We start from the raw sequence: 22518 nt of genomic DNA, 5'->3' as shown, positions 1-22518 counted from the left end.
CCGGTGTTGAGATAAGAAAAAGAAAAAAGCCCAAGATGAGGCCCTTGCGTCACTTTTAGGTAGCCTGCCTTTATATTCCTGTTAAACTTTTTTGGATTTGATAACATTAAGCTAATAACGTGTTTTAATGTTGGTGATAGTAATATCACCGCTGCATCTGACTTAAAGCTCACATTTTTTTAAAGCTTTGATTGTGTTTACAGTGTGCAATATAACGTGTTCATGTTTCGCATGTAAAAAACACTGTATTTTTCACACAATTAACTTATCTGTATACCGCTGTTTTCACTGTCATAAAAACGGGGTGATGACTTCCTTGTTCTATAAAGCCCCTCCTTCAGAAATATGTAGCGAGTTCTGATTGTGCCAGCGGTTCCTGTGTTGTTATTCGACAGCAGTTTAGCGCACGCTGCCCTCCTGGAAACGCAATTGGGCTAGTTTTGGTAGTCTTTGTGTTTACTTCAACAATGTGTGGTGCCATGATGCTGTTGTGGTCTGCACACCCCTGGTTGAGTTTATGATTATGAAGTACCAGCTGTTCTATCTAGTGAGGGAATATACAGCCATACTGCTCGTTGCTGTTTACATTCCTCCAAACTCAAACAACAGCAACAGGAATAATGCACTAAATTAACTGTACCAGCAAATCAGTGAGCAGCAGACAGCCTACCCTGATGCTTTTCTCATCATAGTTGGATATTTCAACCATGCAGACTTAAAGAGTGTGTTTCCAAAAATACACCAACACATTAACTTTCCAACATGAGGTAATAACATTTTAGACTGTGTTTACACCACACAGAGAGGAGCCCGCCCCCTCCCCCATCTCGGTGCCTCAGACCACATCATGCTATTGCCTGCATACAGAATGTTCATTAAAGTCTCCAAACCAGTTCACAAACAAATTGTGGCCGGAAGGGTCGTCAGAGGCTCTTCAAGACTGCTTTGACACCACTGACTGGAATATGTTTAAGCAGACTGCCACATACAATAACACCACAGACCTCCAAGAGTACTCAGAGACTGTCACTGCCTACATCAACAAGTTTACTGATGATGTAACAGTCACAAAAACCATCATTGTCCGGGCCAACCAGAAGCCGTGGATGACAGGGGAGGTCTACAAACTCCTGAAGACGCGGAAGACTGCCTTAGAGCTGGAGATGAGATGGGCCTGAGGACAGCCAGGGACAACCTATTCCGTGGCATCAGAGAGGCTAAGAGACAGTACTCCGGGAGGATAGCCCATCAATTCAGCGACAGCAGAGACACACGGAGCCTGTGGCAGGGCATACAGACCATTACGGACTACAAGCCACCACCGTCGACCTGTTACAGCAACATCTCTCTGCTGAACGAGGTAAACGCCTTCTTTGCTAGCTTTTAGAAACAAAACAGCACCACTGCACAGAAAGTTCCACCTTTTCCCGGCAACCAGGTGATGATGATGACCCAAGACAGCGTCAGGAGATCCTTCAGCAGGATCAATGCACGCAAAGCTCCGGGTCCTGACAACATTACTTGGCGTGTACTGACAAACTGTGCAGTGGAACTCACTGATGTCTTTACAGACATTTTCAACATCCCACTTAGTCAGGCTGTTGCTCCCACATGCTTCAAGGCTACCACCATCATTACAGTCCTGAAGAAGCCATCTCCAACCTGCTTCAATGCCTACTGTCTAGTTGCACTTACTCCTATTATAATGAAGTGCTCTGAATGGCTAGTCATGGACCATATCAAGTCATAGCAACAGAGATGAGACCAACTACAGGAGTGAGGTGAGCCGCCTGGTCGGGTGGTGCGGTGACCACAATCTCTCTCTGAATGTAGAGAAGACAAAGGAGATTGTTGTAGACTTCGAGAGAGTGAACACTCAGCATGCTCCTTTGACCATCAACGGTGCGACTGTGAAAAGAGTTAGCAGCAACAAGTTCCTGGGTGTGCACATCACAGAGGACCTCGCCTGGACTGAAAACACAGCAGCACTGGCCAATAAATCCAAACTGATTAATGTTATCTGTAAGCGCTAGCCAAGACAGTGTAAAGAAATACCCTTTGTGAGAAGCAGTTAAATCAGCGGGAATTAAAAGCAGATCATAAGTGTATTTATTTCTTGTCTCATTAGTGTTTAGCGCAGTTGTCGTTGCTCTAGGAAACACTTGTTTGTTTACTGTGTTAAGACGTGCTGCGTTAAGTCTCTACTCTACCGCATACGTTGTCAGTGTTGTGCGCTTGCTTAGACCTTTGTTGTGATAAACAGTAAAGTGCTTTCAAGCGCTAGCCAAGACAGTGTAAAGAAATACCCTTTGTGAGAAGCAGTTAAATCAGCAGGAGTTAAAAGCAGATCGTAAGTGTATTTATTTCTTGTCTCATTAGTGTCTAGCACAGTTGTCGTTGCTAGGAAAAACTTGTTTCACTTGACACTTGACCTTTGTTATGATAAACAGTAAAGTGCGTTCATCTGAATTCAATTTCCATTTTGTTGGGTATTAAAAAAGGTTAGTATAACGTGGTAGTGGTTGCGGCAACCCTCCAGTTCAGCCCTCCTCGCGAGAAGTATTGTTTTGATCAATCTCTTTTACCTTCTCCTTCTTGCATTTCTGTTTCAGTTGTTTTTTGTTTATAACCAATTCTTACTATGTGTTTCCAGATCTCTACTATCACTACCACTGGCAAACCACACATCACGCAATGTAGGCAGCGCAATCTTAACAACTTGCACACTTTGCCTATATCTGCTAATACACTACTTTCTTTTTCTATTGTTCTTTGGAATTGCCAGTCTGCTGTAAACAAAGCCGATTTCATTACTTCTATTATTAGTTATTCAAAGCTCAATATCATGGCCCTAACAGAGACCTGGATCAAACCAGAGGACACTGCTTCACCTGCAGCACTCTACTGATAACTCTGCAGAACAACATCTCATGAAGCACGTTTAGTCCAATGAAGCAATAACGTTATAATATGGATTAAATTCCTTTTTACGTTTCAGTTCTTCAGTGACAGAACTGTTTACGTCCGTTACGGAATAACTCACGGTTGGAAACTGCGTCTTCGTAGTAAAAAGACAGCATGGTTTTGCAGCGTACAGTGTCACAAACAGATTGAGACAATCCACCAGAAAAAAGAATGAATGAAAGATAGGCGAAAGATAGTTTATTTGAATTTGCCGCTCCCTCATGACTTGCTCTGACGCACCTGTCAGCTGATGGAGGCGGAATTTACAGCGATCGCCTTTTCCTTTGTTTTATTTTTCAACAGTTCTTATATATGTGAGAGTGTGTTTTATGTTGAATGTGAATGTATTTGCATGATTACCATCTGTTTGCCAAGCAAGATATTTTATTTAACAGAATTCACCTACAAAAAACGACCCGTTTGGAGTACATCCCTCTACATAATTCCTGCAGTAATGACGTCACTAAAACACTTTTTTGACTTACCTCCGCCCAAATGAATTCACAAAAAGGGGGGGTGTGGCCTTGTTGTGCTCCAACGTAGAAGAAGGAAGAGCTGCATTTGTTTTTGTCGCCATGTCGTTGAAACGCTGTTATTTTCATCTCGGAGTCCAATCATCTTTGTTTGGCCTTCCCAGGGACGCTGTACTTGGAGATTTATGGTTACAATTTATGTTTAATTTGGTTCCCGAAAATTATAATCCACATGTAAATCTATGTGCAGCACATTTTGCTGAGGACAGCTTGCTGAGGAGAACTTCCTCAATCTCAATCAGTTTAATGCCGGATTCGCACAAAGATTATTCCTGAAAGATGGAGCAGTTCCCTCTTTGTCTGGAGAAGGCGTTGTTTATGGACCACAACTGGTAAGTGTATTTAATTATTTAAGTTGGTGTGTTTAACGGTTTCTGTAACTTATTACACAAAGGGCAACGCTGTTTAACTTTGTTAACTAGGGCTGTGGAAAAAAACGAATGCGATTTTCATGCACATCTCGTCAGTAATTATTATAAGTACATCTCCCGCACATGCTCCTGCCCACTTGCTTCTCAAAGCTAGTCCAATCGCATTTTGAGGGGGGCCGCGCGCGCTCAGCTGTTGTCGAATCAAAACACAGGAGCCGCTGGCACAATCAGAACTCGTTACGTATTTCTGAAGGAGGGACTTTATAGAACAAAGAAGTCATCAGCTCGTTTTTATGACAGTGAAAACAGCAGTACACATATAGGTGAATTGTGTAAAAAATACTGAGTTTTTTTACACGTGAAACATGAACACATGTTATATTGCACACTGTAAACACAATCAAAGCTTCAAAAAAGTGCGTAAAATGGGACCTACAATCACCTTCTGTTTTTTAAAGTGATAAAATATAACTTAATTCACACCATATTTCTGATATTATCGATCAATCTTATCAGATTAACTTTGATCGTTCACTTTTATTTTATATCCGTGAGTGCAGTACACCTGCAAAGCATTAGCATTAGTTAGCTTGTCATTAGCGTTTTCATTCGAACCTATCGCTGTTTTCTTTTCTCCTCTCCTCTCTCTCGCTCCAGTTTTTTACAAGTTCATCAAACAACCGCAGTAAGAATATTTCATCAAGCACGGTGAGTAATGGCTTCTCCTGCTATTGTTATTTGCACCTCTTGCCACATGTACAGTTTATCTGAGGAAATCACATGTGATAAATGCAGGAAAATAGTTAGGCTGACAGAGAAGATTTCAGAATTAGAGACACGCATCCAAACTTTAATTGAGGACAGTAAGAATGTTAGGGCACTAGATACGTCTTTGGATGCGTCTAGCTCAGGGATTCCTCTACATTGTTCGGCTCCGGAAACAGAGCCCCTGCAGCAGGGCAAGTGGGTGACGGTGAGGCAATGTAGTCGTGGGTCAAAACACCGCTCTTCTGTTACGATCAAAACATTAAACAGGTTGTCCCCACTCTGTGATGCACCCACTGAGAAACCTGATGAAAGTGCTCTAGTTATTGGTGATTCTATTGTACGGAACGTGAATATAGAGACACCAGCCACCATAGTCAAATTTTTACTGGGAGCCAGAGCGCCTGACATCTTGGCAAATTTAAAAGTGCTGGCTAATGCTAAACGTAAATACAGTAAGATTGTTATTCATGCCGGCGCTAATGATGTCGGAGATCACTAAAAATAACATTAAAGAGGTGTGTGAACTTGCAAGCACGATGTCAGAAACTGTAATATGCTCTGGTTCCCTTCCCTGCTTACCGTGGTGACGAGATGCATAGCAGATTGTCATCACTCAATGGCTGGATGTCTAAGTGGTGCCCCCAGAATAACATAGGTTTCACAGACAATTGGATGAGCTTTTGCGACAGACCTGACCTGTTGAAAAGAGATGGTCTTCATCCCTCCTGGGGTGGCGCCACTCATCTCTCTAGAAATATGGCAAATAGTCTTAGTGTTTATACTTGACTAACTGGGGCCCAGGTCAGGAAGCAGACAGACTGGCTAAACCGACCGTCTGTTAGCTGCCTCACATCACAGAGGTCAGTTAATTCTCAGCACATAGAGACTCTCTCAGAAGAACGAAGAACACTTTTTGTAAATAATATGATCACTGATCATAATATAGATGTACTCAGTTTGACAGAAACCTGGCTAAAACCTGATGAATACATTATTTTAAATGAGTCCACCCCCCAAGATTACTGTTATAAACATGAGCCGTGTCTAAAAGGCAAAGGGGGAGGAGTTGCTTCAATATATAACAACGTTTTTCAGGATTTCTCAGAGGGCAGGCTTCAAGTATAACTTGTTTGAAGTAATGGTGCTACATATAACATTGTCCAGAGAAACAAATGTTAATGATAAATCCCCTGTTATGTTTGTACTGGCTACTGTATACAGGCCACCAAGGCACGATACAGACTTTATTAAAGAGTTTGGTGATTTTACATCCGAGTTAGTTCTGGCTGTAGATAAAGTTTTAATAATTGGTGATTTTAATATCCATGTCGATAATGAAAAAGATGCATTGGGATCAGCATTTATAGACATTCTGAACTCTATTGGTGTTAGACAACACGTTTCAGGACCTACTCATTTTCGAAATCATACTCTAGATTTAATACTGTCACATGGAATTGATGTTGATAGTGTTGGAATTATTCAGCCAAGTGATGATATCTCAGATCAATATTTAGTTCTGTGCAAACTTCATATAGCCAAAATTGTAAATTGTACTTCTTGTTACAAGTATGGAAGAACCATCACTTCTACCACAAAAGACTGCTTTTTAAGTTATCTTCCTGATGTATCCAAATTCCTTAGCATATCCAAAACCTCAGAACAACTTGATGATGTAACAGAAACTATGGACTCTCTCTTTTCTAGCACTTTAAATAAAGTTGCTCCTTTACGCTTAAGGAATGTTAAGGAAAAGAGTTTGACACCATGGTATAATGAGCATACTCGCACCCTAAAGAGAGCAGCCCGAAAAATGGAGCGCAGCTGGAGGAAAACAAAACTAGAGGTATTTTGTATGGCTTGGCGGGAAAGTAACCTATCCTACAGAAAAGCATTAAAAACTGCTAGATCCGATTACTTTTCTTCTCTTTTAGAATGAAGATGTATCATATCGATCACAAGTGCAGTGTGGAGTACCTCAAGACTCAGTACTAGGGCCGCTACTCTTCACGCTTTATATTTCCATTAATGCCAACAAAGTGTCTATGCAAAAAAATGTTGTGGTCAATAGAGTCAAATGCAGCACTAAGACCCAATAGCACTAATAGAGAGATACAACCACGATCAGATGATAAGAGCAGGTCATTTGTAACTATAAGGAAAGCAGTCTCAGTACTATAATACGGTCTAAATCCTGACTGGAAATCCTCACATATACCATTATTTTCTAAGAAGGAATATAATTGTGAGGATACTACCTTTACTAGTATCTTGGACAGAAAAGGGAGATTCGAGATCGGTCTATAACTAACTAGTTCTTTGGGGTCAAGTTGTGGTTATTTGATTATAGGCTTAATAACAGCCAGTTTGAAGGTTTTGGGAACATATCCTAATGACAATGAGGAATTAAAAACAGTCAGAAGAGGATCTATGACTTCTGGAAGCACCTCTTTTAGGAGCTTAGATGGAATATGGTCTAACATACATGTTGCTGGTTTAGATGATTTAACAAGTTTATACAATTGTTCCTCTCCTATAGTAGAGAAAGAGTGGAATTGTTCCTCAAGGGGTCTAAAGTGCACTCTCTGATGTGATACTGTAGCTGACGACTGAATGGTTACAATTTAATCTCTAATAGTATCAATTTTAGATGTAAAGTAGTTCATAAAGTCATTACTGCAGTGATGTTGGTAAATGTCAACCCTTGTTGAGGCTTTATTTTTCATTAATTTAGCCACTGTATTGAATAAATACCTGGGGTTATGTTTGTTTTCTTCTAAAAGAGAAGAAAAGTAATCGGGTCTAGCAGTTTTTAATGCTTTTCTGTAGGATAGGTTACTTTCCCGCCAAGCTATACGAAATACCTCTAGTTTTGTTATTTTTTGGGCTGTTCTCTTTAGGGTGTGAGTGTGCTCATTATACCATGGTGTCAGACTCTTTTGCTTAACCTTCCCCTAAGCAGCAACTGTATTTAAAATTCTAGAAAAGAGAGAGTTGTACATGTCCAATTTCTAATCCTTTATGTACCCTGGTGGAAGGCCTGAATTGCCTTCTCTTCATTCTCTTTGTGCTGGCCTTCAGGAAGCAGAAACATTTCCCAGACAGCAAAAGAGAGAACAGACCAATGTTAGGATGGCTCAGGTCTTTCATTATCTTGCTGCCCTTGTTCCAGTTTGTAAAAAAAAGAAAAGAAATACAACACCCAGCCCTAGCTCAGCTGATCGCACCACCCTCTGGAGAGCTCATCTGTCTTTGTGCAGTTCCCAAACCAGGCTGTAATGTTTCCCATCAAGATGCTCTTAGTGGTGCAGGTTTAAAAGTTCCTGAGCACCTTAGAGGGCAGTTTAAAGTCCTTTAAGCATATGTGGTGGAACAAAGACCGATGTGGTTTCTTCACCAGGGTGTTAATGTGACAGGACCATGTCAGGTTATTAACATATTATGATGTGCTAAACATGTAAGCAACAATGTCAGCCTCTTAGCCTGCACCCCAATGCCCTCGTCCTGAACGCCCCTCAACTTACACGTGTCAGTGTTTATGAACAGATTAAATGAAACGGGACAAATTTACTCTTGACAAACTATGTATCATTATAAAGATCTAAGCCTCAAGCAGCGATGACAGATCGCTGTTTTTCAATGGAAAGCTTATAAAGACTGTATTTGCTACATGTGTAAGCAGTACACATTAAAACATGAACATTTGAAACGCAGTACATACCAGATCCGTTGTAATAATGAGTCATAAACACATCCACAGCTGTAAATCCCAGTTTAGTTAGAAAGTTAAGGGTCAACTGAACGACATCTCATGGAGCACGTTTATTCCAACGAAGCAATAAAGTTGTAATATGGATCATAATTCCTTTGTTTACGTTTCAGTAAAATGTACAAATGTTTGGCTCGGTAATGCAAGTGAACTGGTTCAAGAAGGTCCGGTTACATCGATGTGATTAGTTCGCAAACAATACGTCACTCCAGAAAAATGCAGAGCCTCCAAAGCTCTCTCAAGCACCACCAGCTGGTTGTTTTCAGAAGAACACTAGGCATTACGCTAAAAATGCTCTGGTGGACTAAATCATTTGTTGTTAGGCATATAGCCTATTAGTTTCTTACTTGCCAAACCTGAGCATTGAGTCCAACGGATTTCACACTATTGCTAGATAAATAATTTGCGTAGCTGTAGTTCATGGTCGGGGAATGTGCTAATTTGTGAATGCATGTGCATTTACGAATTATTGGAATTCATTAACTTACACTTTTAACTATCAAATCTGACCTTTACAAAGTATTTGTGAATACAGAGGAGAGTTTGTTTTTCATGTAAATTACTCCGAATTTACTCCTGGCCAGTGATGCTGACCTGAACAGTTAACCTTCCTCAGAGAAGAACCAAGATGACTTGGGGGGCCCAGGCAAAATTATTAGATGAAGCCCTTCTAAAAGATTATTTTGTTAATATATATTCGTTAACTAAATATAAATTAACACAACATACAAAAATTTGTTAAAACCTGTTAGCCTGCACCTGGACGCTGGCAAACTACCTCAGTCACTTCAGCTTGGGTGATGTACGAATCTACCTCCAAACCCTTGGCCTCTGCTTCCTCAATGGATGACATGTTGGTGGGGTTGAGGAGATCCTCAAAGTATTCCACCCACCATCAGACGATATCCCCAGATGAGGTCAACAGCTGCCCACCTCCAATGTAAATGATGTTGGCACGCTGGCTGGCTTGTGGGACTCTTGAAGCAGCTGACGGGTACCGGCAGGCCAAGCGGCTTGCAGCCCGGTGGTTATGGAGGCAAAAACTCGAGTCTGGGAGGAGTTTGGTGATACCATGGAGAAAGACTATTGGTTGGCTTCGAAGTACATACATACAGAGGATTGAAATTGTGTTACTCTCAGACCCTTGGTGCATACAGATAACACTAACAATTGGACATTAAATACAGATGATAAAATGAAAAGTACGACTATACAAATATACAAAAAGGTAATGTAAAAAGAAAGATAAGTAAAGCAGCACAAGGCACATGGCAGATGGAGTGAAAACCAGTGAAGTAAACAGTGCAGATAAAATGATTGTAGTGCAATAAAGCGTATTCAGTCTGATTAAAGTGTCAAAAATCTCAGAGAGCAGTTCTTAATTTAGACTGACAGCTGAGGTAGTTGAATGAGGTCAGTTAACTGCTGAATGAGGCAGTGAGCAGACCAATGCTGCAAAAAGTGTCTGGTGGAGGTCCCAGTATGTTAGTGGGAGTTGGGGGGGGGGTTGTTGGGGGATGAGGTTCAGATTGATGAATGAGACTGTCCTTCAGTCTGCTGGTCCTGATCACCTGTGATGCAGATGGCTTTATGGGTGAGGCAGGCTCCATAAGTGTCCTGGAGGGAGGGGAAAGAGACATCAACAATCTTTTCAGCTGCTCTCTCTATGCATTGAAAGGTCTTCCAGCAGGATGCGTTGCAGCCGCCATACAGTGATGAAGCTAGTCAGGATGCTCTCGATGGTGCCTCTGTAGAAGGTGAACATGATGGTGGCCGGGACTATGGCTCTTCTCACTTTGTGGAGGAAGTAGAGATGCTGCTGTGCTTTCTTGGCCAGTGCCGCAGTATTGTAAGTCCAGGAGATGACCTCTGTGATGTGCACACCCAGGAAATTAATGCTGCACACTCTCTCAACAGTCAGAGGAGCATGCTGAGTGTGCACTCTCCTGAAGTCAACAACAATCTCCTTTGTCTTCTCCACATTCAGAGAGAGATTTCTGTCACTGCACAACACAGGCCAGGTGGCTCACCTCGCTCCTGTAGTTTGTCTCATCTCTGTTGCTCGACTGTTACCACAGTCATGTCATCCACAGACTTAATAAAGAGGTTGGACTTGTGCTAAGGTGTGCAGTCGTGGGTCAACTGAGTGAAGATGAGGGTGCTCAGCACACATCCTTGTGGGTCCCCTGTGTTCAGTGTTATGGTGCTGGATGTGTTGCTGCCGACCCGTACTGCCTGAGGTCTTCCAGTCAGAAAGTGTAACAGCCAGTTGCACAGTGAAGTGTTGAGCCCCAGCTGGACCAATTTGTTAATGAGCTGTTGAGGGAGGTTTGTGTTGAATGGTGAACTGAAGTCTTCTGATGTATGAGTCCTTTTCCTCTAGATGTGTGAGTGCTGAGTGGAGGGTAGTGGCTGTGGCATCATCGTCCTAGTGTTTGGAACTGGAATTAATCCGGGAGGCGGGGGGGGGGGGACTTGATGTGGTGCATGACTAGCCATTCAAAGCACTTCATGGAATGGGGTAAGTGCAACAGGACGGTAGTCATTTTGGCAGGAAAGAGACAGCTTCTTCGGGAATGGAAAGGTGGTGGTAGCTTTGAAGCATGTGTGAACAACAGCCTGATTAAGTAAGATGTTGAAAACATCAGTGTAGACATCAGTGAGTTCCAATGCACTGTCTCTCAGTACACACCCAAGAATGCTGTCAGGACCCTGAGCTTTGCGTGTGTTAAACCTGCTGAAGGATCTCTTCACGATGTCTCGGGTCAGCATCATCTCTTGGTCACTGGGAGGAAGTGTGGTCTTCTGTGCAGTGGTGCTGTTTTGTGCATCAAAGCAAGTGAAGAGGGCGTTCAGCTCATTCAGCAGGTAGATGGTGCTGATGGGGCTTAACAAGAACAATATGACATATGTAACCAAATCCCTTGACATGTCTGTATGCCTTGACCCCAACCTCAGTCAATTCCTTGTAAAGTTAATTCAAATTCTTGAATTTATTTTGCTTGACAATCCTCATAACGCTGCAGTTCTCTCTGTGGGTTGTGCATCTTTTTCTTCCACACTTTTTCCTTCTACTCAATTTTCTGTTAACAATCTAGTCAATGATTGTCTTCTGGATAACTGTCAGATCAGCAGTCTTCCCCATGATTGTGTAGCCTAGTGAACCAAACTGAGAGACCATTTTGAAGGCTCAGGAAACATTTTCATGTATTCAGGTGCATGTCACCATATTCTAATTTGTTCAGTGAATTTGTGCATTTTGTTTATTGTGAGCCAAAATCATCACAATTAAAAGAACCAAAAACTTAAACTACTTCAGTCTGTGTGCATTTAAGTTATTTAATACATGAGTTTCACAATTTTAGTTGAATTACTGAAATAAATGACATTTTCTATGAATCTCTAATTTATTGAGATGCACCTGTACAATTGAATTTAGTTTGCTTAATTGCATTCTTGTCTATCAGTGTAAAGCAGCTTTGAAACGATCTGTATTGTATAAAGCTCTAAATAAATAAAGGTGAATTGACTTTGAATCATTGTGAATGATTTATCATTCATCATTTATGCTTTCGGCACAGAATAAAATTTTTCTACTTTCAAATTAAAGGAATTATTTTCCTATTCAAATAAAACAAGCCATATCACCCTGGAGCCCAAGACCGGTTTCCCACTGAAGCTAAGCAGGCCTGAGCCTGGTCAGTACCTGGATGGAAGACCTCCTGAGAAAACTAGGTTGCTGCTGGAAGAGCTGCTTCTGAGGCCAGCAGGGGGTGCTCACCCTGTGGTCTGTTTGGTGGGGACACTATACTGTCAACAAGCACCGTCCTTCGGATGAGACGTTAAACCGAGGTCCAAAAGAGTAGAGGTGTGACCTCGGCATCCTGGCTAAATTCACCCATTGGCCTCTGACCATCATGGCCTCATAACAATCCCCATATCCGCTGATTGGCTTCATCACTCCGTCTACTCTCCACCAGTAAGATGGTGTGTGGTGGGCGTTCTGGCGCACTATATATTCAATACCTAGAAAATAAATAAATATTAAACTTTAAAAGCAATTAGACCTAAACCTGAACACCTACAAAACTTTTAGCCAATTTAATTACCATCTACACAATAGTGGAAAAACAAAACAAAAACAAAAGTACTGTGATTTAAACTAGAACATGTAACTTTTTGCTGTGAATTCTAAACAATAAATACCTGTTATTCTTGTTCTGTAAAATTTTTAAACAAAGGAATATACTGTGTAAAGCTACTTATTAGCACTTATTGCACTTTTAAGGATAGTTGATTTGAGACATCAAATATTTTCAAGTATTGAGAAATGTGTTCTAGTGATTTTAAACTGTGACAAGCTTTCCCCCTGCTGGTGAAATGATAGGGTTGTGTGACATTTGTTCCAATGAGGAATGTAAGCGTGGGTTGTAGGGTAACACTGCATGACTGATGCAGCTTCAGTGCCAACTCCGCAGTGCAAAGATCAATTTTGTTATTGGTTTAATTTGATTGATATTATTCTAACTGGATTTACTCAATAATGTTTGGCATCGATGACATGACAGTACAATTTTACACCTTTAGTTGCACTTTAACATTTCATTGAGGGACAATTTATCATTCCATGTAAAATGGTAACTACTTTTTTTTTTACCACTCTGCTTGTGAACCTTTCTCAAGCAAGGCAGTTTTACAATTCAGCAGAAAAGTTTTATGACCTCATATTACAATGCTGGCATGTTTCTGATGGAACTGGCGTGAGACAATGCAATTATTTGCAGCTTTACCAAAATAACTTGTGTAATTACAAATTTTAACAAAATGAGTTACCAAAAAACTAACTCTTAGTTTTTAGTGAGAAAATAATAGTGTGTTTAAAAGGCTAAAGTTGGTTGAGTGTCACTTGGACTGGATAATTTTAAGCTGTTGTTGTTCTCTTGTTGATCTGATTGCTTCTATTGTTCTCATTTGTAAGTCGCACTGGATAAAAGCGTCTGCTAAATTATTAAATGTAAATGTAAGCAACACTGACCTCTGGGCTCAAAGTGTATTTATAGTGAGCTCACAAGGAGTTAATGTTATTCAATAGGCCTTACGTGAACAAAATACTAGTAGCCTCACACTGTATTCTTGGCATGCAAGCTCTAATCGGAGCCTTTTCAGCAAATGAGTAATGAGATAAAAGAGGCCAGCACTTATCCCGTATTGAAATACAGTGATCGATTCCTTAAGTACTGTATCACATAAATAAATGTGACATCCCTATTGTCCAATCCTTTCCTTATAATCACCATCAAGTCTAAATAAGTGGCCTTTGTGGTTTAGAAATAGAATTCAAACAGAGAACAATTGTGTGCTTGTAATGACATGGAACAAATGTTTATAACTTCAGAAGGCCATAAAAAAAAGAGAGAAGAGAGAAGACTAAGGTTCATCATGCAAAATAGACATGTTTTCAGCATCATTACTGCTTATGTGAAATTAAGAATATATTTAGCTTCAAATAAGGCCAAGTATCTTTCTGAAACCACTGCTCAAAGATGAGAGAGAGCGAGAGAAAAAAACTAATGGCAGGAATCCTACTTGTTTATTTCAAAAGAAAAATGCTTATTCATCCCAACATTCAAGTCCATGCAGTGATCATATGAACAGATTAAAACAACACTATAAAAATACAGCATTACAAAGTACAGGATATTTAAAACGAAGAAAACTATCAAATCCTCTACCTTTCACATAGTTTAGGAAAAATGCTTATGCTTATTTTATGAAAATGGGACGAAAGTTTGCAGCATGAACAAAACACAAAACCACGACATGACAGGTTAACCTAAGGTCAGTTAAGCTTGGCCAGTAATATAAATTCTAGTTTTAATCATTTGAGACATATTAGCTCATAGCTAATTAAACAGAGACTACAGGCGAATACAAAGAAAACAAATACTAATGGTGGCAGTTGATGAAAACCATTTTCAAATGTTCACCTAAGAAACACATTGTTCTCTCAAGAGAAATAAAGCGATCTCAGAAGAAGTGTAATCGGGAGAATGGGGGTGGGCCTTTATTTATTTTATTTTTCAAAGTTTGAGCTTGTGAAAACCCTGTTTGCACGCAATTGAGAATGACACCAAAAGTTAAACTGAAATGTAACATTCAACTAATTGTAGCACAAACCAATAACAGGCTCACAACAAAGAGCCTTATATCTGGTTAAGAGTACACAGGAGAATGATTGAACAAAAGACAACACTAAAGCTCCTTAGATGAAAGGTAAATTGGTGCAAAAAGTATTTACGTGATGCACACACAAATTAATATTAGAGACATCCATTAGCAAATAAGAGTGCACATATAAATTCAATCAACTTTTATTAAAACAAGAAAAAAAGAAATTCCAAAAGATTATTAAGGAATCGCTCTTAAAATACAAAATTACATCTGCAAAACGAAACTGACTCAGGATGCATCTCTACACACAAGGGGCATTCAGTATCATGATGCAAGAGGATCATGTGAGAAAACAAAGCTCAGTGAAGGCAACCACAACTAGGAATTTTATTTTTTAATCCCTTGGGGCATTATAATGGTTATTTTGTATGTTGGTTTTATGTCAACATGGAACCAGCATAATGTCAACACATGAGTCAGACACCAAAACAGTCATTATTATGTTAGGAAAACTAACTGCAATAATTTCCTGTTATCTTGGTTGATTTCCTGTAATCTCGGGTCTATTCAACTACTGTCTTCTTGAATTGACAGGGACACAGAGCAAGGCCCATAGGGTATTTCAGTGTGGATTATCAGTGTGGATGTATTGTCAGTTATAGGAGTTAACACATTTTAGGAACATACAAACAATGCCTGCATCAATAAAAGACTTGGAATTAAAATCAGTGTTAAACAGTCAAACCATGGCATAACTTTTAAAACAAATCCCAAGATAAGACCTAAAAGGTCGACATGGTTACCCAATAGAAAACCTTGGGCTAAAATGGAAGACAATAAAAATAGGTTCAGCATCCAATAAGGATTAAGCTTTGACAGTTTTATTTCCTCTTTCTTATCTAAAAAATATTCCACCAATATGGTGGGGAAAAACATGCAGAGAACATGCATTTTTAGTGATTTAGGTCATATTGACTATTAAACCCTGCAGTTTAGACACATCTGATGTATCATTTCTGGTTTCCATGAAATACATTTTTTTACAGAAGTTTTTGAAAGGAGACAGAATCAAATGTCAGTGTTGTCCTCTTTGGAATACTCTTCCACCAGCTGTTGGTCATGGTCCGATCCTTCTGTGGTGAATACAGAGGTCTCTGATTCCGTGAACTGTCCCTTTTTGAAATCTGTCTCATAAGCAGTTGAGAACTTAGCTATAAAGTCATTATCATTATCCTCCAAGTTGTTTATTAGCAAATTCTCTTCATCAATGAAGGTAATGTTGGGATTGGGAAACATGAGGGTTTGGTAACTTTTGGAGTCCCATGTGATCCGGCCATCATTGCAGCCTCTAGGTTCAAGACCTTTATGGTCCTCTCCTGCCTCCTTGTCCAACTGATTCTCATACAACCTTATACAGTCTAGGTCGGTGTCTTTTTCTCCTTCCCCATGCCTTTCATTCATGAGGCATCGTTCTTCTTGGTAGGCCCTTGGAAGGTAGCTCTTGGATTTGGAGAGAGCTACAGTAACTCTGTCACTGAAGCTATAGTGGCGCTTCTGTCGAGGTGAACGGTCTAGACTGAGAATGGAATTTCCATTAATGCAAAGACTATCACTGCAGCTCTTTGAGCGGTTTATCGTTTTATTCTTGCTGCCAGTGATAAAGCTGACATGTTGAGCTTCTCCTTCCTTCTCTGTACCTATCTGCTTGATTAAGTCATTATAACATTCTTTTCTCTTGGACAAGAAGCTAAATATGTTGGCATCATTAGGAGTTGGTGGCAGATGTAGGGTCTTGTGATTTTCCTTGATGCGCTGCAACTCATCCAGAGAAAGTTTGCGCCTTTTACGGCGCTTCTTTAGAGCCTTGTGAGCCTCCACAACCATGCGCACCTTCCAGTTGAAAAACAAAGAGAGCCATGCAAGACCAAGATAAATCCACACCTCTACAAAGTACCTATACAAAGTAGGGTAGTCAGCACTGGGGTCAACACCTAAAATAAAAAAAATAAAAAATACAAAGAAAATAGTTTACAAATGTATATTTAAAATATACAGTTGACATTTATGATTAACTCTACCATCCCTATATGCCTTTCTCATGATTTCAAAATGACTCCTCTCTACATTTCACTAAAACAACTTAGACTGAATTTCCCAAAAGTAACTAGAACAGGGGTCGGTAACCTTTCCGACATGATGTGCCATTTTTTATTTTTCTGGGAAACCACTTTGCCAACACATTCTTTCTCTCAACATGGCCATATTAGAGAATATATATATATATATATATATATATATATATATATATATATATATATATATATATATATATATATATATATATATATATATATATATATATATATATATATTAGTGGTGGGCCATTATCGCGTTAACGTGCCGTGACGAGACTCTTATCGGGCGATAAACAAATATCGCCGTTAATCTATTCTCAAAGTTGGGTTGGGAGCTGGGTCTATACTAAGCAAGCTATGATGACTTTAAGCTTGATATTTTATATAACCGACTGGCTGAGGCCAGCCTAACGGACAGCGACACTGAACCGAGCTCTCTTCTGCGAAGTTCTCCTCGAAGTCCCTCCTGCACCCGAACGAACAAATACAAATCGCAGTTTGAAACAAACAACAAGATGTGAAAGAGCCCGATTCAGTACTCGCGCTGTTCTGGTGTTCAGGGTTCACGCAGAGAAAGGCGTCTCGAGGCGCAAAAAATAAGCGTTTTCAACTGTTTTGATCAAAACACTTGAACATCGAATTTGCTTATTTTTGCTCTAGTGCCGACAAATACATACGAAATATGTCAAAATATCCACTTGGGAAATTATGCTCGAAAAAACAGTCAGTTATTTCTTAAGTGAAAGTAAACAGTTGAGGGAAAAAAATGGGATGTGTATTATATTGGATGCGTTCATCGTCTCTTAAAGGGACCGCGCCTAATTTAGCGACTGGCTGCTGTAATGTTAATCCAAGAAAATGAAAATCACACACTGCTCTTGACTGAATTACTTAGTTTTAACAGTCAAACCAAAAATTATTCAGACACCAGATACATTTTTTTGACATATATAGCAAAACTGTAATAATGTGAGAAATGTTGAAGGTGTCTGAATAAATGTAGGTTTCATTGTATATTTAATTTTTACATTGAAGACTATCCAGTGTTTTTTTTTTACATTTAATTATTTAGTTTCTGTACCTTGACACCTACAAACTGAAAAAAAAAAAACTTAAACATTGTGTAAATAGCACAAATAAATAAAAATAAACGAACATACAAATTAGACAGTTTCAAACAAGGCCCACTGGTACAACCTTCACCGGGTCCCCGCTTGTGCAATGTGGAATTAGTTTACAGCTTTTTCAAGCAGTTTGTGATGCATTTTGGAAACAGGAGATGTACATTTCTAATGCACCATCTAGCTTGATAAACCCCTTCTCAAAGACTTACTGTTTGTCAATTTTATTTGGGTAACACACATATTCTGAATGCCGTCGGCAGAATTCAAATGAGCCATTTCAATATAGATTAATCTAGATTAATTTCAAGATCACAGTGAGATTAATCTAGATTAAAATTGCCCATATATATATATATATATATATATATATATATATATATATATATATATATATATATATATACACACATAATAGTACAGACCAAATGTTTGGAAACATTACTATTTTTAATGTTTTTGAAAGAAGTTTCTTCTGCTAATCAAGCCTGCATTTATTTGATCAAAAATACAGAAAAAAACAGTAATATTGTGAAATATTATTACAACTTAAAATAATAGTTTTCTATTTGAATATACTTAAAAAATAATAATAATAATATTCATGTGATGCAAAGCTGAATTTTCAGCATCATTACTCCAGCCTTCAGTGTCACATGTAACTGAAACAGTCTATCATGTAACAGTCTATCACATGATCATTTAGAAATCATTCTAATATTCTGATTTATTATGAGTGTTGGAACAGTTCTGCTGTCTAATATATTTGATGAATAAAAGGTTAAAAAGAACTGCATTTATTAAAGAAGAAAAAAAAAAAAAAAAAGCAATTGGGAGTTTTCTTTTTGTTTTCTGTAGTTTGTCTTGCTGAAATGTCCACCTTGTTTCATCTTCATCATCCTGGTACTGTAGGTCAGTGGTCCCCAACCCCCGGGCCGCGGGCCGGTACCGGTCCGTGTGTCATTTGGTACCGGGCCGCACAAGAAGGAATAAATAATTTACATTAAAGCTGCAGTTGGTAACTTTTGGCGCTCGTGTCTGGCGGAAGAATATTGTAGCCGGAGCTACTTCTCTCTGTTTACATCTATGGAGTCACGCAGGTACTGTGCTACTCTGCAGCATTGCCGACCCCAACCAGACTAAAATAGTCCTAATATAAACACATATTATAAGGGTACCGTAGTGATTAAGGAAAATCACTTTGGAAAATGGATTCATGATGTACTTACTCATTATATATATTTTTTACATTTTCAACACAAAACAAGACTGTGGCACAGCCCTGCGCTGACTGGACCAAACGAACCGTGAGCGGTGGATTTTTGCAAAACAAATAACAGAAGTGGAGGTAGAAGTGCGCTAAGCCATAACAATCTTTAATTTTGCAAAAAGGCCGGATGCTCTGTGTTATTTTCATGGATTTTATATTCGTTTTTGTGGTGCTCTTATTTTTTAGGCATGTTTAAACGTCACCATAGTGACCATAATCAGTGAAAAAAGTGGGTTAAGGGGCAGAGAGGATGTTATTCATGTTATGTTGTTGGCACGATGTTACAAGGATGCTGCTAATAAAGTTTTATACGAATACACAGTGGATTCATGTTTATTATTATATTTACAATATACCACAGTTTTTATGCCAGTCGTATCATTTTATTTTATATTTATCCATCACACCTTAAAGCCCGGTCCGTGAAACTTTTGTCTGACATTAAACCGGTCCTTGGTGCTAAAAAGGTTGGGGACCACTGCTGTAGGTGATGGGACTGAACCAGTTAATATTAATTCCCATGGGGGCAGGATGGCTTTCTAATTACTGATGGATTTCTGCTGGTGTGTTGGCTTTTTCATGCCTTTTTACACCTCCCTTTCTTCATGTGTTAAATACTTTTTTCATCCTTCCATTCTATTACACATAACTTAATTTCCGAACTTATCGGTTTTGTTTTTCTGTATGGATTACTTGGGTTGTTACTGACATTTGGTGAAAATTTCAAGTCAACAGCACATTTAGAAATATATTTACTGAGAAAAATGGTGATGTGTTTGTAAGGATTGAAAGAACCTTGAGATACTTTGATCTCTTGAGAAACAGACAATACAAACATACACACAGTGTTGGGGAAAGTTACTTTTAAAAGTAATGCATTACAATATTGCGTTACTCCCCAAAAAAGTAACTAATTACGTTACTTAGTTACTTTTTATGGAAAGTAATGCATTACGTTACTTTTGCGTTACTTTTTTATATGAGCAGGGCTTGATTGTTTTTAATATAAGAAGTTCTATTTATAGCAAATGTAAAAGCCCTTTCACACCAAAAAGTGTAAAGAATAAACCTCAGGCTGAAGGAAAAGTAAATTCACGTCTGTACAGTAGCACACAGGAGAAGAAGATTCAACACTCTTCAGCAATAAAAAACAATGAAGCACAATTGTTAGTTTATCTAAAGTCATTTTTGCTTATTAGTATGGTTGTACTGGATCATCAAAAGACAGCAGCAAAGTTAATAAAATGGGATTAGATACATTTGTGTTATTTAACATTTAATTATTGCAGGTTTGTGTCATATTTTAAGTTTGTATTTCACTGTTTTGATTCATTTTGATGAATACTAACTCTAAATTATTTTGTCAGTAGGATGAATTAATACACATTCACATTTAGTCTATAACTATATCATGTTCTCACAGTGCACACAACGCCTCTGTACTTCTGATTTGTCTCAGTATGGGGACTTGTCAGTCAATAAATGGAAAAACAAACAAACTGTTTTTTTTTTGAAAAAGTAACTCAGATATTTTCTTGTAAATTAAAAAGTAATGCGTTACTTTACTAGTTACTTGAAAAAAGTAATCTGATTACGTAACTCGAGTTACTTGTAATGCGTTACCCCCAACACTGCATACACAGGCATCTTCGAGACACCCCACAGAGTGGAGGTGTAGGAGACCCCCTTCCCTTCTGGCCATTTGTTACATTTTAAATCCTTCACCCATACTTCCTTCTACTCAATCAGCTCAAAATGATTACATGAAAATGTCAATGCAAGTGAACTAACAGTCATGTCTGGTATCATTTGAAATGTCTCAGTGCAACTGGTACAATAGTCTCAATCTTACAAAAGTAGATTAAAAGATTATACAGATCATAAGAGTTAAGAGATATTTTGCCTACTGTAATAGGAGTGCCCCTTCCCAGGGTACTCCATGTAAATTACCCCCTGTTCACATTGAGTTGTAAAATCACCCAGGCTTGGGACCGGTCTCCATCTCAGCGGATGGTTGTCTTGGTCTGAGGTATTTAAACCATTGCAGCAAAAGGATCAGGGCGATTTCTGTAGCCAGAAAGCCCGTAGTGTGTTGTGTGTCTCTTCATTTCATACTATGTATTTTCTAAGGTCAGGTATGCTTATTTTACTTTTAGATTCATCTTTAAGAATTTTATGTTTGGTATTGATATGATTTGATATGATATGTTTGAATTGGATATGTAATCGGCAGAACACATATTTAGTAGATCACGTTGAATCCTTGCCATCGACATGAGCACCTGAATGAATGAGCTGATATAAAATAAAGAGTTTAACTAGAATAATCAAATGTCAAAACGTACTCGGTTACGAACGTAACCTCGGTTCCCTAAGATACAGAACGAGAACTGCGTATGGGGAAAAGCTCCTTTTTTCCTCGATACTGAAGCCTTTTTTCAATAACGCAGTGCAACTGCACTGCCATTGGTTTAATCTGTAAACTTTTTTAAACCAATGACAGCGCTGCGTAGCTGCGCGAGCCTGTGGCGATGCAGCACGCCAAAGCCCGCCAAAATGGGCGGGGCGAATGGCTATATAAGCAGGCAATCGCCAGAGGAAATCAGGTCATACGACTGAAGCGACGACACTGATCCCGCAGCCTCGTGGCACGGCATAAAACGCAGTACTCGTTCCGTATCTCAGGGAACCGAGGTTACATTCGTAACCGAGTACGTTCCCTTTCTATACTTCAGTCATACTGCGTATGGGGAACGAATTCAACCGCGCCGTGCCACGGTAGGGAACGACAAGACTTAACTTGAACACCCTGAGGTCCAGAGAATAAGTGAGAGGGCCGGAGCCATCGAACCCTTGATGCTACACTGCTAAGAGGGAGCTAGCTCCCTGGAGGTGGTATGATGACAGAGTCTGCTAGAGGCCGTCGTATCAAACTGAAAGAACCCGAGCATGCAAGGTCGGGATATCCAAGTTATAGAATCTGACAAAAGTGGATGGCGAGGACCAGCCGGCCGCCTCACAGATGTCCTTGATAGAGACACCACTAGACCAGGCCCATGAAGAGGCCATCCCTCTAGTAGAGTGGGCTCTAACTCCTATGGGGCACTCAAGGCCCATAGAGGAGCAACATAGAGCGATAGCTTCAACTATCCAACGCGAGAGGCGTTGCTTTGAGACCGAAGACCCTTTGGTGCGGCCACCAAAGCAGACAAAAAGCTGGTCAGATTGCCTGAACGGCTGCGACTGCTCAATGTAAATCCTCAAAGCCCTCACTGGGCAGAGTAAATCCAGCTCTCACTCACCTGACAACGGAGGCAAAGCTGAGAGGGAAATTACCTGTGCTCTGAATGGCGTCGAGAGCACTTTAGGTAAGTAGCCATGCCTGGGTTTTAAAATGATGAGTCATTGGGCCCAA

The 22518-nt window shown here is 39.5% G+C and overlaps 1 protein-coding gene across 1 annotated transcript in view; it reads right to left on the bottom strand.

Annotated features, from left to right (window-relative positions):
* Positions 1-14758: 14758 nt before the first annotated feature.
* The window catches only part of LOC113051606 (potassium channel subfamily K member 5-like), an 84354-nt gene continuing 76594 nt past the window's right edge, over positions 14759-22518 (bottom strand). Inside the window, exon 5 of the mRNA XM_026215503.1 lies at positions 14759-16567. Coding sequence (XP_026071288.1) covers positions 15645-16567 — 923 coding nt within the window. The 3' untranslated portion in view covers positions 14759-15644. The remainder of the gene's footprint in view (positions 16568-22518) is intronic.

This window comes from Carassius auratus, chromosome 32 (genome assembly GCF_003368295.1).
Source record: "Carassius auratus strain Wakin chromosome 32, ASM336829v1, whole genome shotgun sequence".
Classification (NCBI taxonomy): domain Eukaryota; kingdom Metazoa; phylum Chordata; class Actinopteri; order Cypriniformes; family Cyprinidae; genus Carassius; species Carassius auratus.
Note: the sequence above shows the minus strand (reverse complement) of the source record. Positions and strands in the feature narration are given on the sequence as shown.